This window comes from Ictalurus furcatus, chromosome 29, assembly GCF_023375685.1.
Source record: "Ictalurus furcatus strain D&B chromosome 29, Billie_1.0, whole genome shotgun sequence".
Taxonomy (NCBI): Eukaryota; Metazoa; Chordata; class Actinopteri; order Siluriformes; family Ictaluridae; genus Ictalurus; species Ictalurus furcatus.
In genome coordinates, this window is record NC_071283.1 from 8,945,369 (window position 1) to 8,962,881 (window position 17,513).

Sequence of the window (17,513 nt, forward strand, 5' to 3'; positions counted from 1 at the left end):
TGACGCGAGAGTCTTAAAAACCTCCTGCCTAAAGGGACGCTTCCCAAAAAACTTTTCTGTCCCAAAACTTCCCACCGGAAACAACTCAATGTGGACTACCGGCCACCTTTAGAGTGAAAGGAGTTGTGTTGATTATCGACATGTTTTGGGGTTTTTTGGGGGGGAGCAACTGATGGAACATACAAGTGTTGCCTACTTTACCTTAAAGTTCAGAGCAGATGTGGCAACATGCTGAGGAAATCTAGCAAAAAAAAAATTTTTTTTTTTTTGCAATGAATATACCATGCACAGGACGCAAGCAGAGTGCACAATCCAGCTGTCAGTAACCTGCGCATGGTTTGATGTGCACGAGAACACGGGCCGCCCTGCACGTGAGAACACTTTTAAAATGGAAACCCTTCCATTTATAATTGCGTTTGCAACCTTCAGCCACTTCTCTCCTTCATCGGCGCTCACACTGTCTCATTCACTCACTCACTCACTCACTCACGACTACACAATAAATGGATCTTTAAAAAATGCAAAAGAGAGAGAGAGAGAGAGAGAGAGAGAGAGAGAAATACGTGCGAGAGAAGAGGGGAGGAGAAGAGAGAAAGAGAGGGAGGGGGAAGAACGGCGTAAGCTTGTATACAACTACCTCGATTTCCATTTCCCCCCCAACTCGTAATGTATTTAATTCAAGCGAAACGTAATCATGACGTGTCTTGTCATTAATCTCCTCGCCGCCTCTCCCGTAAGTACATTGAGTCTCACTTTCATCACAAAATATCTTATAAATTTAAAACTATTCGCTAATTTACACTGCGCGCGCTCTTATAAATGATGATATGATCATGTGTTTGCCAATGTTCCGCGTGTAATTTCCTTTTTTTCCCCTGGAAATGTAGCGATTGCTATGGGCTTCATAAACAACAAATAACCGACGACGACTTTTTTTGTTTTTAATTTTTTTTTTTGGGTGCTGATCCGGGCTAATGGAGAAAAACACCCAGCGCTCGTGCTACATACACTTAGCGCTTTTTTTTTTTTTTTTTTTTTTTAAAACGGAATGGAATGCGGCGTCTCGGGGTGATTGGCGGCTCGCGCATCCCTACAGGGCACATCATACATGTAACCGCACGAGACACAATTCAGTCGAGCGTGGAGTGTGTCATGGATGTGCGCCTTGCCCTTGCCACCAGAATGGGGTACTTGTCTGTAGTCTGGGTTAAGCTATATGGCTATATGCACAAGGGCTCGGGTTACAAATGATTATATAAAAAAAAAAACAACAACAAAAAAACGCTCATTAAAAAAAACAAAAAAAAACTTTTATGTCTAATATCTCGAGCGAGTGTTGCATGCAATAGCAATAAGGGTACTTTATTTATTTATTTATTTATTTATTTAAATAAACGTCCCAAAGAGGAACTTATGAGTTGAATAAAAGTGTCCTGAAGTACTGCTGAACTTGATGTCTGGATGATGGATAGAAAATAACCAGGAACTTTTCTTAAGTTATGTGCACCATTCAACTTGCTCGGTTAAACAAACGCATGAAGTGTTAAAGTCGTCATTTATTTCAATTTGCGCCGCATACTCATGCTCGGAAAACATGCATCGGATAAATGATGCGCAGTTTATCTTTAGCACCAGTTTCTTCCATTTGTGTGTCGAACCCGAGTCTTGGAAGTGCACCGAGGTCGCATAAACACTCCTCCTATAGCCTATAATGTCGCTAAATCGCTGACCTGCACGACTCCATATTGAGCCGAATACTAACTGTTGATGTTTTACGCGATGCAATTGTGAACTGAAGTGGAAACTGTTACTACCGCCTGCGATTACACGCAGGACCACTTGTCCTAGGCTATTCTCACCTCGTTCTAGTAGCTTACACAAGGCTGCGAGCTCCGGCTGCTGCATGCCCCCGCTGCGCTTTGCTACATAAGTAGCCGTAAGTGCTGTTTCGAAATGCATGCTACTATTTGAGGTAAAATAGAACGGATGCATACAACGACATTCTGTTCCAAAGCGCAGAAATCTAACAAAAGTTCTAAAAGTGCCTGTTGGTCTACGAGGCTCGGGGTTCGGCTTTGGAGCCGACATTGGCAGCGAAATTCAAGATGAAACCCGTGATGGCACTTTTCAGCTGCTCCTTCTTCGCACTCGCGTGTCCCTTTCCCCCCTCCCCTCCCCTCACATTATCTTTTGTCGAAAGAAAATCAGGAAGAAAAAAATATGGAGACAAAAAAACATCCTTCAATCGCGTGCAACGAGCATCAAACCCCAAAATCTCTACGCACCATTATGTTGGTTTGTGATTTGGTTAAACCCAATGCTCGCGCGCGCACTCGTTTGTTCGCGAGCCATTATTTATTTTATTAATGAGCCTGTTCTCTCTCTCTCTCTCTCTCTCTCTCTCTCTCTCTCTCCTTAAAAATTGAGATGGCCGCGAGAGGGAAGGGCGAGAAAGCCACTGAAAATGGTTGCGCGTTATTGACGCCCAAAGGCCGTGGTGGAAATTCTTCTCAAGATAAGTGAGCGGACGTGTCATCAAATGTCGCCCTCCGCTCCTTAAAGTAGAATACAATCCCAAAGCAGCCTTTCCAGGTTTCCTTCTAAAACCGTAGCTCTTTTTTTCTTATTACCTTTTGAAGGTGACACAGTCTAGGCAGTCATGAGGGGGTATTATTTTTCCCCCTTGAGACTTCCAGCTAACCTTTTAAAAGTGAGGTGACAAATAAGGTTGAAAATGTAAGACTGAGGAGGAACTTGGAATTCAAGTAAAGGTTCTTTCATGAACCGTTCATGAACATGTTTTTAAAAAAAATAAATTCTTTGCGAACAAGATTCCTGGAGGTGCCTTTAAGGAAGAATCACTAAAAGATCTTCTAGAATTTTTGTTTTGTTTTTATAGTGTAGTAACTATGGGATAGGTAAGTGGTTCTCAAAGTGGGCTCTCAGCGAGGGAACCAAAGTTTTTTTTTTTCTCACTTTCTTAGTGCTGGAAATCACAGCTCATTTTATTTATTTTTTTTAATCAAAGTTACTATATATTTTATTGAGTTCTTATAGTTACATGATCTGACTGGTCACTTATCCAAAAGCTTAAAAACTCACAGGCATATAAATAATATCAACTTGGACCTACAAGCTCAGAAAAGGGGTAATCATCTTTACCATACCTTGTCCCTGGGGTGCTACCCTCAAGCAGAGACCTTTCGCACCTTTCGTATGTATCTTTTACCTAGAAAGGTGCATGTATTGTACCTTTAAAGCTTCACCCTACAAGCTAATTACAGTTCATTTTTGAACTTAAATATTCAGCACACTATATCCATGTTTCTAGGTGAAATGTACATACAAAAAAAAAACAATTAAAAAAAAGATGTACCCTTTCTGGTGCAGTTTAGTACTTTGGTTTACTCAAAATCACAACCCATTATTATTAGTCAAGTTAATCTATTTATTATTGAATTCTTATACACATTAGCCTGTTGGACTGGTCACTTAGCCAAAACCTCAGTATCTCAAAAGTACACTCTCAGAGAAAAAAAAAGTACTAAACTGTACCTTGTCACTGTGGTGGTACCCTCAAGGGTGCATCTTTTCCTTTAATATCTATCTTTCAGGAACTGGAAACAGATATAGTGTACCTTTAAGATGATTTAAGGTGCATACGTGGACCAGTTATTTTTTCAGAGTAAAAGTTTAAAGGTACACTACATACACCTTACATGTTAAACGAGACAAAAGATAAATAATAATAGTACAAAAGAAGTACCTTTAAGGGTACTATAACAGCAACAAGGCAAAGCACAGTTTAGTACCCTTTTTTCTGAGAGTGCAAGTAGGCCTTTAAATAATGTCAACTTCAATCAAATGTGTTCTATTGGTGAACATTTCAGGAATAAAAAGTTATACGGTTACTATAAATAGGCAAAATATTATTGTACACATTTAAATAATGAGCCTAATATTTGAATAGTTGAATGGGGGTCCGTGAAATTTATTTTAAAGCTAAAGATTTCATTGGCTGCAAAAAGATTGAGAATCTGGTATAGGGGAACACTTTTAGCAAAAATGCAACCTTGTCAACCTTGAGTGGAAATGTGACTGCTGCTTCATTTGAGCATTTCTTTCTTTTGAATAGTAGCCAGATGCATTCCAGGGTTGCATCTGTTGGAACTGTAAAGTCGACTTTACTAATGAAAGTTCTGATTGGTTTAATTGGGCAATTAACACTCAGCTGGAGGTAGATCTGTTCGTACTCCCCCACAGAGGAGGAAGCACTACCTCTTTTAAATCCCTCCTGTGTCCATGGAAAGAGCTTTGCACATATTGCAAAAATGCCACAGGCTTGCAGTTTGAGCTGAGTTGTTTTGTCAGAGTGGTAAATGAGCAAAGGCTGTCTTTAGTTAGCAACAGATAAAGAATTAAAGTGGGAGGGTCAATGGAAGGGTTCACATGGCTTGCCCTGTGTATATTTAAACATCCTAACATAGATTTTTTTTTCTATTGGATGCACTCATGCACAAATCACTGCCCTAATTTCTCTGATTCGCATATGTAATCAGAGTTCATCCGGTTGCATTACCTCCCATTTGTATTTTTTAAGAGCAGGTGTTGGGGCTCAGCATTTCACTTTACTTACATAATTAATCTTCTAGGTGCTGAGTCCCTGACAGTGTCTGGATGAAAAAAAAAGGGTTAAGTTAATATTATGCTGTTAGCCTGAGGAGTGGAGTTGTGGAACCATCCACTATCCCTTGGAGTTCAGGAGGTTTAGTTCTAACATTAGTTTTATTTGTATAGTGCTTTTAACAACACACATGGTCACAAAGCAGCTTCACAGAAATTTGGATGAGATTTAGGTCCCTAATAAGCAAACCAGAGGCAAAAGGGGCAAAGAAAAACTCCTTGAGATTAAATGGGGATGTAACCTTAATAAGAACCAGACTTAAAACCCATCCTCTTCTGGGTGACACCAGACAGTGGGATTTTAAATCATTATAGTACACACCTGTAGAAAAGTAAAGTGAAACAGTACTGTGTTGAAAAGGCTGTTTGTTTGGTATGAACACAGTGTGGAGAAACACCCTGAGATGACTATAGAACAGTCTATAGAACAGTCTTTACGATTACCGCAGCAGTTCTTAGGTAGAAGTCTATAGTATCCAGGTGAGATTTTTCCACTGAAGCAAGATTGAGACTTGGGCATAAACTGTTTTTGGGAAATGCAAATTAATGCCCAGCTGTTTCTTATTATTACTCATTTCAACCCACCCAATTCAACACATTTGAGCACTTAGTAATTAACTAATGAGCTGGGTCAGGGTTAATCTTGGAATCTACTCTCAGAATATAGGAACTACTCTCCAAATGAAAAAATAAATGAACCTAGTGTTCACAACAGGTGTGTGATTTAATAATAATTAATAATAGTGATTAATAATAATTTGCATTTCTGGTGCAAGGCTTACCAAACCCACACACTCAAAAAGTTCCACCTGTAGCTTTAAATGAACTCTGAACTATTAGACATACTGTGAGATTCCATACATTTTGTTTTTAGTACCCATAGTTAAACCAGCTACACTGGCATTTTATTGAGTGTAACACAATTGCCATTAACACAGATTCATGCTTACAAGCTTATAAACATGTCATTCTTAGCAGCTGCAAGTCTACTTACTTTAAAATACAAGGCTATGTGAAGCAGCAACAGGTAGCAGATCTTTTCAGAAGTAGGTTAGAAATATAGCAAAACAGTAAATGTTTCTACATATCTAGAGTGTGAAAGAAATGACAGAAATAGTGTTTTCACTGCATATCTACAATGGCATCAACTTCTATGGAGCTGACCTTGAGCCCTGGCCTAAAAATTGAGTGATAAGAGTCCCATTGTAAGTGCTCTTGTAATGCTTATTGTTAGATGAAATGAAACCACCAACTATCAAACTGAGAGGTAGGAGTATTGAAAGAAAACACACGGGCACCCTGAGACAGATTGCAGGAGAGGGAGCGACTGAGGTGAAGGAACTGTGTGGGAGAAAAAAGAAAACTGATGTGCATATTTCAAAGTCACTGCTATGTGTATGTTAGGCATGTGCATAAGAAAAACAGAAAGAGAGTGAGGGGTAAGCAAAGACTTAGGTTCAGGCCAAGATTTAAAAAAAAAAAAAAAAAAAAAAAATAGGAAATGAAATGAATTGTGTCTATGTGTAAGCTTGCCCTTTGACCACAGGCGAATGCCATAAGACCAAGTCACATGCATGCACACACAAAGAAACACACATGGCCAACAAAATGAACATAGTATAATCAATACCTAAAGATTTTGGTACAGGCAGAGACACAGACACACTGAGGCACATCACACATCAACACACCCACAAAGACACACGAGTACACACACCCTTTTCACATAAATTTTCTCAAGGGCATCTGTTACACACTGCATGAATAGCCGCTTGTTCATCCTTTAGATACATTACATGGTTACGGAGTATACAATTTTAGAACAGCTATTCCAGTAAATGTGTGATCCAATAAACTAGGAATGCATCTATTTCTATATTAACATTCCTGTGTCTGTATCAACTATCTATAGTTTCTGTTTTCAAGTTGAAGTTGTCAAGTATGACTATTCACATGGTAGAGATCACTCAAGTATGTATTTAAAAATATATATCATTAATAAAATGAGAGCCACACACAAGATTTTAAGGTCACCATAAACATTTTTAAATGTTTATCACATCTAAGGAATTCCTTGATTGAAATTATATTAATGTCAGGTTTATTAATGTCAGCAATATTAATGTCAGGTGTTTTTTTTCCAGTCTGTGTCTATCTTTTTACATATAAGAATGAAGAAGGTTGACAGTGCGCAGTTGGCATGCTGTTAACTCTGCCCGTGTTACTGTTGTTTAATTACACCTCCACTCCTCAGGCTAACAGCATTAGCTCTATCTAGTTGTTATTACAGTTGTTATGCAAGTAAGAACTTCGGACTGTTCTTTGAAAAGAACATTCAGTGGTATATAATAAGCTTTGATTTGTTTGAATGGTAGTGTCCTGTAAGATATCTACTTGAAAGATTGAGGTCTGGAGGATGTGGTGATTAAGTTCAGCACTTGAGATCAAAACAAAGCATAGGAGGTTCAGTATACTAGTATACTAGTTCAGTACACTATCAGTATCTGCTTAATGCCTGTATCTGTATCTATATCTGTATTCAAATTTAAACCTGAAGTTTAGTTTTTTTCTTTCAAGTTGTAGTTGACAAAAACTATATTGTTCCAGTGTAGTATATCATGTGGCCATCCGGACAAGGGTGTTTAACATGAATGTATCATCTGGTGACTTGCTGCCATATTGCAAATGTGTGTGTGTATTATTTGTGTGTGCTGCTTTATCACTCTCCTGCCTTCATCTTTCCCCTCCCCCCTCTGTCTAGCACCTTATCACTCCTTCTATCCAAATTCGGTGGGGGGGGGCCTTTATTAGAATGACAGGCCCGGTCAGACACAAACATAATCTGTCATGGCAGAACAATGCATTGGCACAAACAATATTCATATGAAAATAATACCATCAGACCAAAGAGGTTCAGCATCCTCTACTCTAGAGCTGGGAATGCTTCGTGCCCCCTTTTTCATGAGAAAATTACCACTCAAATATGGCTCATTCAGATGTGAGTCTCTCCTCCAACCCCCCTCTCTCCCTTTCTCCGTCTGTCTCGCTCCCTTCTTTCTCTTCTCCCTTCGCCATGTTATGAGGCCCCAATCTACCAGCTGATAGCAGCATTCCCTGGCATAGTGCCAACTGGCAGCGATGCAAGAGAGAGAGAATGAAAGAAAATTAGTGAGTAATAGAGGGAGGAGGAGTGAAAGAGAGAGAAAAGGAGAGGGGGATGGGAGTCTATTGAGGTGAAAAGATGGAAAGAAAAGAATTAACAATGATGGTGTATTAAAGAGGAGAGAAGGAGGGCAGGAGAGAGTGCAATTGATACTGTAGTGACAGAGACATGATTGAACAAAAATGTCAACTGGCCACGTTTATCTCATATGCACACAAACTAATCGCATTTACAGAATTACCTATATTCTTATCCACTCTCTCTGTGCAAAAATAGAAACATACTGTCATCAACACAGAAAAACACAAACTGTCACAAACTGTGACTCACACATACAGAAACACAGATGCACCCACACATGTTCCTCTATTTAGCAGATTTTTTGCCACAATTATCAATGAGCTCAATTTTCTTTCAGCATTTTTTCATGCTATGTCTGGACATGTCCTCATACAGAGCATATTTCTGGTCCTGGTGTGTATATGTGATTTGTGTGATTGTGACGTTACACAATTACCTCTGACTGGGTTGTGGGAGTGGGGAACAGATTATAATTTCTTTCTTATTTAAACAGCTACTATATATGTATGTGTGTGCAGGAAGGGTGTGTGGGGAAATCAAAACATCTCGCGCCCATCCTGTTTAGGATAGTTTGTGTCCTGCTGTACCCTTAGCTTTTACATACTATTCAGGCATGCATACTTGTGCAAACAATAGCCACAACACACAATAAGATCATGTTATGATAGAATATTAACCAAAATGGCAATAAAATAATTTTTTCATAATCAGAACAAATTGTGATCCCAGTGTATATGCATATACTCTTGTTTCTGTTTTGTAGGTGGTGTCGGAGACCATTTCAGACGTGCATCCTCTCTCATTTAAGGAAGCAAATGATGGAATACACACACTACTAGTAAGTACCCACTCTTCTACAGTATATAAGAGAAGCATATTTATACCTGTTGGCATGCTACCTTTTTCATACTTCTGACTGCTGTTACTCTCTGTCTGGCACAGAGTATGGATTCTCCTAGAGAATGTATGATTGCCCTCTCCTCTGAGGTACCCCTGTCCCCTCCCTCAATGCCCTCACTAGATGACAGCCCTCACACCTTACCCCAAAGCCCTCACTCTGCCCAATCTAGCCCTCTAACTAACCCATATACACAACTGTCACCTTTTGATGATGCCAACCAGCAAGATGAGGAGGAGGTTGATGAGCTATCAGGTCCACCATCTCCTACTACAGTTGTTGCACTGTTTCCAGAGGAAGAGCAGCTGTGTACTCCCTCTTCAGAGAGCAGTCCTCCAGCCACTCCGTTTGCACCGCCACCTGGGTTTGGAGCACTGGAGCAGGTTCTTTCATCTGGGGACAATGCCACCTGCAATGATGAACTAGACCTGCAGCTTTTCAGCAATGAAGGTGTGGCTGTCCAAGGAGGTTCATCCAGTGGCCCCGCCCTCAGGTTTCCTTGCCATGTTTGTGGGAAGAGGTTCCGCTTTCAGAGCATTCTCTCCCTGCATGCCCGAGCTCATAGTTTGGACAGGGACCGCCATCCCACTACCCTGTACAAAACTGCACGTATTAAACCAGAAAAAAATCACTTCAGTGATACTGTTATCCAAAAACAACGGAAGCTCAACCTGAATTCAATATACAAATCATTTCACCAGAATCAGAGAGAAGAGACTGTACCAGAGGATCTCTGTCAAACAGTCAATATCTCTCAGTTTGAAATGGATGAAACCACACCACTGACTCCACCACTAACGGAAGAAGCACCAGTCTCTTCAACCTTTTCTCCATTTGGGTCTGCCTTCATAGAAGATCCCATCCCTCCTGTGTCAGCTCTTGCCTTCCGCTGTCATGCATGTAAGGGTAAATTCCGCACAGCTGCTGAGCTAGCTCGTCACGTGCGGATCCTCCATAACCCATACAAGTGTACACTGTGCCCCTTCTCAGCCAATAAGGAGGAACGCCTAGCTGTTCACCTACAGGAAAGCCACCCACCTGAAGAGCCTGTGCCACAGCTTGTCTTCCCATCCCGCCCAAACACATTGCAACCACAAACACCTTCCTCACAAGCACCTGCTGTTCCAGCCTTCCGTTGTGAGACTTGTGGTCAGCGGTTTACCCAGTCCTGGTTCCTGAAGGGTCATATGCGCAAACACAAGGCATCTCTTGACCACAAGTGCCAGGTCTGTGGCCGTGGTTTTAAAGAACCCTGGTTCCTCAAGAACCATATGAAAGTGCACCTCAACAAACTGGGCCTGAAGGCTGGTCTAGGAGATCTGGGACCTTCAGGGTCTGAACATTCCAAAGGTCCTACTGGGAACCATGCTCTAGGGGCTCTCTATTCTAATGTGCTCCTGGCACACAGTGTGGCAGGTGGAAGTGCAAAAACAGGGAATCGGATGGAGAGGTCAGAATTCAGTGAAGGATCAAGCAGATCTTCAGTATGGGGTTACCTCAGGTTGCCAAATGACAGCAATGGTGCTAGTTGCATGGAACGCCTTCAGGCAGTGGCGCAGGTGGCAGAGATAGGTAACGGTGGAGAGAGAGGAGGAGCAGAGGTATTGGATGGACGAGAGCAGGCAGCTATGTGGGAACTGGTTGCGCATAGACTGGCAGCAGTGCAGCAGAGCCAGCAGCAGCAGAGATCCCAGGCGCAACCCCAATACTCTTCCTCACAGGGCACTGTTGTTGGGGAAGGTGAGCAGATGCATGCCTACTTAGGTGGCCTTGGCTTCAAAGAGGACCTGGAAGCCTCCAGGGCCCCTTGGGAGTGTCCTGACTGTGGCAAGCTTTTCCAGAATCTTCACCAGGTAGTGGCTCATGCCCGTGTTCATTCTCAAAGGCCACGGAAGTATCGAAGTATACATGGGAGTGTTCGAAAAGAAGAGGATGGAGTACAAAAAAACACCGGATTCCAAGCAGGAGAAGGACAAGGATACAGAAATGAAGGAAGACAAGAATCTCAACAACTCCAATCAGGAGTACCAGCAGGTTTCCATTCTTCTATAGCACATCTCTCTGGTAAAAATAATCTAATAAAATATATTTTAAAAGCCAATTCATAGATTTTATTAAGATGCTTTTGTTGTATGTTGTGAGTTTTGCATAATCTATTAATCTCTGAATGATTCTGAGGGTTCGTTCATGCTGTTACTCACCAAGTACTTAAGCTTAATGAGAGCCCAAATGCTTTCTTTTGATGTCTCTGATATTTCCTGTGCCTTCTGGTCCAACAATAGCATTAATATAAGGAAAGGTTCTAAGTCAACAACATAGTTGATAAATTCTGTTTTACTTTTGTATTTAAATGTATACCATTAAATCTTTTTCTTTTTACCCCAGGGGACAATGGTCTGAGAGGAACATCATTTGGACCTTCAAGAGAGCGGGTGCGAGGTACAGGAATGAAGGATTGCCCCTACTGTGGTAAATCTTTCCGCTCTTCCCATCATCTTAAAGTGCACCTACGTGTGCACACAGGTGAGGCTGCTACAGGAAATTGAGTCATACATGTAATGCATACACTATACAACAATATATTCACTCTCTCCTCTGAGATACCTGTACTGCAGCAATCACTTAAACGTTAATATTTACAAAGAAATTCCGACCGTCAGAAATGACAAAGAGTGCCATCTGCTGTTATTGAATAAAACTGCAAATTCAGTTTTTGTATGTTTCATGTATGCTCTCTTTTAGGTGAGAGACCTTACAAATGTCCCCACTGTGACTATGCTGGCACCCAGTCTGGCTCTCTTAAATACCATCTACAACGACACCATCGTGAGAGAAATGCCATGGCAAACTCTCCTAGCTCCTCATCTTCAAGCCTCCCTTCATCATTGACTGGCTCGCCACGAGAGAAGCAGCATCGACCCTTGACTGCAAACCAGGGCTCATTCCCCACATTCAGACAAAGCCAGACCTTGGCCCATGGATCCACAGAACAGAAAGAGAGCCATCTGAAGTCTAGAGAAGCTCAAAAGGAAAGAAATTTGGATAGTCAGTATCGTTTTCTGTCTGGGATGATGCAGGAACTGTACCCAGGAGGACTAGAAGGGGGATGGAGAGGTGAGACACCTCCTCCAAAAATACCAAAAATATCCAGACGTAAGCCGCTTGTTACAAGTCGTATGATGCCAGCTAATGGATATCAAGGCAGCATCAACTCTAGTGTTTCCCAAGAATGTGGACCCCTAGACCTCTCTCGCCGCCCTGTGTCTAGTGTAGGTGCAATGAAACAAGTCAGAGGACCAGTAAGCAGCTCTGATAGTCCAACAGGGGGAACAAAAGGAGATGGAGATACTCTAAATCAGTGTGTGTTTTGTCCATTTCGAACCTCTTCTTCTGAGCTGATGGCAATGCATCTTCAAGTCAACCACACCAGCAAGTCCCGCCGTAAAAGGGGGGGCGTTGTAACACGTGACAACCACTCTCCCAGGCTGACCCTGTATGGAATGAACCATGACCCTTTGGCACTGTGGAAGTTCCTCAGTGAAGGAGATGAAATCATGGCCATGGATGACTGGATAAAATACAGGTCAAGGTCTGAAAATGGGGTCAGCTTGGATGATGGGGACCTAGAGATGGATCCCACAAAACATGGGCTTAAACTAGATGGCAAACTGGGGAACATTGATGATCATGAAACAAAAGAAATAGAAGATGGCCTGGAAGCAAACAGCAACCTTGAAGATAACTTCCATCAACAGGGCATGACAAAGGATCTATCTGACATGATGCAGGAGGAGTTGCCAGAGGACAGGGAAAAGCTTGAGAAGAAGTAAATGATTTAAAGTGCCCCAGAGGAACACAGTGCTAGAATCAAGGATCTATTGGCAAAATTAGACAGAAAACTAAAATGAGGCTGTTCATGTTATTTCCAACACAAGGACATCATGTCCTAGTTTCATACATAGTCACAGACTTGCACACGGACATATATCCAGTATTCTATGCTAGTCTTAGCCTTCAGGAGTCCCGAGGCCTTCTTGACTGCTGTTTTTTTTTTTGTTTTTTTTTGTTTTTTATATATATATATATATATATATTATATATATTTCTTTTTTATTTTTGTCATTTAAGGTAATTGCCAAGTTATATTTCTTTCTACTGTGAGACATTCCCATGTCAAAAGCATCTGGAAATGGTAATCATTAGAACAGGAAAAGCAAAAAAAGAATCATTAAACTTAATAATAATAATTAGATTTTTTTGTACTAATATAATAGCTTGTGTTAAATGAAGAAAAGGCTGGCTTAACATAAAAGCCAGATGTAGTCTACAACTGAACTTTGCATTTTGACAACACTTGCACCATTAACCAAATGGATGGCATAATTTCTTACCATACATTTACCAGGCTGTATGCACAGTATGCTGTGATGACTAAATGGTACTGGTGATGACCATTTTTAACAATACACATCAAAGCAAATAATATTTGCCCCATATATACTGTCAGCTAGGCCTGGCAGTCTTCTAGATTTCTTCTACTTTATTCTGTCTCTGCCTGGTGCTGTATTTATTTTTAGGGGAATCCAACAACACAGGAAATTATAGTTCATATATACAGTATATTCCAATTAATGTATAAGAACTCTAAAGGTAAGATAGATCTGGAACATTGTGTCGGCAATTTCTGTAGCTTGTTTGTTGCACCTGAAGGAGTGGAACATTTGACTTGAAACATGAGAAGAGATGGCCAGCTGACAGAGAACAAATTGCAGTGTTTACATCAGAATGACCACTATGATTTTTTATTTTTTTATTTTTTTGGATGAAACTGGATCATGATCATTAAGAAGGATTGAGGTCTGGTTTTCATATATGGAATGAAACATTTCTACAACACTGAGCTAAACTGTAAGAGACTGAGTCTCAGTCAGTCATTCCTACTTTTCTTTTCTCTCTCACCTGTAAATCACCCAAGAGAGAGATGAGAAAGTATTGGGTCCCTAAGCATCAAGGCAAATGCAAAAAAAAACAAAAAAACAAACAAAAAACAACAAATAAATATGGCATCTTTAAGATCAATACTTTTTTTAAAGAAACAATAAGAAACATTATTAATAACATCACTAACACCTTCATAGACATCCCAATAAAAATGTGTAGCTTTTATAAAGATAAAAAAGAGAAAAAAGTTCATTTTTAAATGTTTTTTTTTATTTTATTTTAAGAAGAGTTCTTAAAGAATAAAAAGTGATATCAATATCAGTAATAATAATGGTTGTGGTAGAATACTGGTTTGGAATGTCTTAAAAACACTGTGCAAAGTTCATTGTTTTCCCAAAGTAGATTTTCATTTCCCTTTGAATATAGACCAAACTTTTTGTTTAAGAGTTATTGTTCACTTTCATTTGAAGTAATGCTGCAGATTCAAATCTCTGTTCCTAATCATACTATAAAGTGGTCAATCAATCAATCATTCAATCAAAAAAAAATGTTGATGAAATCAACTTATCAACTATTGATCTAATCAGGCATGCAATCAAAATCTAGTTTTCAGTACTAAAGTGTTGGCACCATAATGTATTTGATAACTTATTTATTAATTATTGTGTGTCAAGGACATATCACTTTGTTGTCAGTTTGACTGACTTGAACTATAAGGGACTGACTCCCTGCTTTCTATACTATTAATGTTTATGGCATTCTCACACATTACCACCCCAAAATCAGATAGTGTGATTGAATGACCTTACTCCTGCCTCTTGTGCCACTGACTGATAGAGATGGGTACTGATTGTTACTGCTGGCCTTACTATATAAATGTGCATGTGTTGTTTTGTGTGTAGAGCACCTTATGAGTTTGGTAACCCCTGACGTGGTGGTCGTTAAAGATTACACTCCAAGCCACTGTGCCTTCCGTCCTGCACACTTCCTCAAGTACTTTGTATTCTCACCAAATGCACCTACAGTAACTCATACCGTATCTGCTTTCCACTTCCAGCTGTCTTTTAAATGTTGCCACTTCTAAGGTCTTATCATTCTGTCTACTTCTCTCTCTCTCTCTCTCTCTCTCTCTCTCTCTCGCTCTCTCTGTCTGTCTGTCCCTCAGCACACGTTATCAGACATTTTGGCATTATTCTGTGTACTCACTTCATTCAGTTCCAGTTTTTTCTGAACTGCTCCTCTTTTCCAACAAACACCACTGGAAGGTGACATACTGTTTAGCATTGTGGCCTTTTTTTTTTTTTTAGATTTTATTTTAATTTTTGTGATGTTTGTTTGCCAATGAGATGAGATCAAGCTCTTCTTATAATAATTAATGTTCATTTGTTTTTTTTTTAGTATTACAAAAAAAGAAAACTGTGTTTGATGTACAGATAGAGTTAGAGATGTGTTTCTAATGAGAACTCCAACCACAGTGCCGACTCTCCATCTCTCTTAATAATCTTAAATATATAGACTGTGTGGATACTTGATGTGTAGCTGAGGGCAATATGACTGTTAGAGCATATTGTGTTGGCATGTTAAGTTCCTACCATGACTAATATTTAATCTAATGGGGAAAGCATGGCTGATGCAATGAGTGAATATATAATATTCAAAATGTTGTGAATTCCTATCTTATTCGTGGTTACAAATTCATGTGTCAATCATCAACATTTAAATATATGAATGTTACGATGCCCCCAGTGACATCTAAAAATGCAGAAATCACAGGAATCTGCAGTAGAGGAGAGTTGGAGGGAAGGTCTGTGTTTGAACTCTTAAGTAGTTGACTGCTATTGCAGTGAAGGGGAAACTGGTCTAACATAGTAGTAATTAATATGAAAATGTGGACTGAGAAAAAAATAGTAGAGAAGATTCAATAAAATATAAGAAAAATAATAATGTTGTTGTCTATATATGTGTGTGTCACTGTAGAAGTAATTATGATGATTTTATTTTAAAACTTTCTTATTACCCAACAGCATACAGTGACATTTAAACATGAATATAATCCATCCATACATTCATTTTCTGTACCGCTTATCCTTACTGGGTCACGGGGAACCTGGAGCCTAACCCATGGGGCATGGGGCACACACCCTGGACAGGGTGCCAATGCATCGCAGGGCACAATCATACACACATTCACCCACCCATTCATACACTACAGACATTTTTTGAACATGCCAATCAGCCTACAATGCATGTCTTTGGACTGGGGGAGGAAACCCCAGAAGCACGGGGAGAACATGCAAACTTCACACACACAGGGCCGCAGCAGGAATTGAACCCTCAATCCTGGAGGCGTGAGGCAGACACGCTAACCACTAAGCCCCCGTGCCCCCACAGGAATATAACAACTTTGTTATTATGTTAATATACTATATATAAATATATATGTCCAAATATATGTCTGAATCAAGGGGGGCATTTTCAACTATACAAAGAGATATTCATGGACACTGAGAAACAACTTTTAGCTGCCTTGAGACATGGACTTCTATACAAAAGGGTTTGTGGGAACCATGGTTACCGTGGTTACCACTGACCCCTTTTGACTGAACTTAGCAGGTGAGACAATAAAGGAGAGGAAAGCCAAAGCACAAGATTAAACAGCTGTGCTTTGTGTTAACTGGACTTTGATTTATACTTATCAGTCTACAAACTACAAATGAGAGTATATGAAAGTAATGTCCGTTGATATTTTGTTTAGATTTGTGGGAAGATTCAGAACTGTTTCAGGTGACTTAATTGGAAATGGCATGTGAAATCTGTTACTGTAATTACAATACTAGTAAAATATCAGCTGGTTCACCTGAGTTTTTGAATTTGCCATGGTTTAACTCCAGAAAGGGCAAAAGGTGTTGGCTACAGGTGTATTGTACAGTGCTGTCCTCTAGTGGAAAAGAATCAGACCGAATAATTAAAATCCATGTGTTTATAATTTGTTTTATCACCACCAATTATTTTTGAGGGTAAATATTAGTATTTTAAATTCTTCCATACCAAGAAGCCAAGGAGAACCCAGAAAAGTGATTAATTTGAATGAACAATTCAATTCAGTTTTATTTGTATAGTTTTTTATTTTAACAATAGGCATTGTCCCAAAGCAGCTTTACAGAAATATATAAATTGATAATATAAATAAAAAATTTACAAATTTGTCCATAATGAGCAAGCCAGAAGCGACAGTGGCAAGGAAAAACTTCCTGAGACGATATGAGGACAAAATATTGAGAGGAACCAGCCTCAAAACGGAACCAATCCTCATCTGGGTGACACCGGCTAGTGCAATTATAAATAAATCCCTTCTGTAAATGTGCTAATACTTCATGGTTAAATAGTGCAGTTATGTAACCAGGAAAATTCATTACAGTTTTTACATGAAGTCTGTTTTGTTGAACTTCTCCACTGTTCACTGATGGATACTTGAGTGCAAAACTGTTTGTGGTAATTGCGGTGCTGAGGCTATAATAGTAATTGTCATCCTAGACATCATAGCATAACTGTTCACATGAATTGAGGTCCAAAGCCATCTTTATGGTTTTAGTGGTACCATCCTCAGCAATCCCAATGACCTCCAGGCTGCACCACGTGGGGCCATCCTCAGCAGCAGCACGTAACTTCCAGCTGATGAGAACTCCAAACAGAAGTAGGCATTAGGCATCAGGATGGATTAGGCAGCTGTGGAAAGCAGAAGGGGTC

At 39.9% G+C, this 17,513-nt stretch overlaps 1 protein-coding gene across 4 annotated transcripts; it reads left to right on the forward strand.

The window, feature by feature from the left end:
* The first annotated feature begins 229 nt into the window (after positions 1-229).
* znf219 (zinc finger protein 219) lies at positions 230-16,468 on the forward strand. 4 transcript variants are annotated; one of them, XM_053619399.1, is made up of 5 exons: positions 230-371; positions 8,691-8,765; positions 8,870-10,889; positions 11,211-11,348; positions 11,568-16,468. In XM_053619399.1, the coding sequence occupies exons 1-5, from the start codon at positions 342-344 to the stop codon at positions 12,653-12,655; spliced, it is 3,351 nt and encodes a 1,116-aa protein (XP_053475374.1). In that variant the 5' UTR covers positions 230-341; the 3' UTR covers positions 12,656-16,468. The 4 variants fall into 4 exon arrangements, with proteins under 4 accessions (XP_053475374.1, XP_053475372.1, XP_053475373.1 ...); XM_053619397.1 differs by lacking the exon at positions 230-371 and adding an exon at positions 517-1,187; XM_053619398.1 differs by lacking the exon at positions 230-371 and adding an exon at positions 517-733.
* Positions 16,469-17,513: the final 1,045 nt, after the last annotated feature.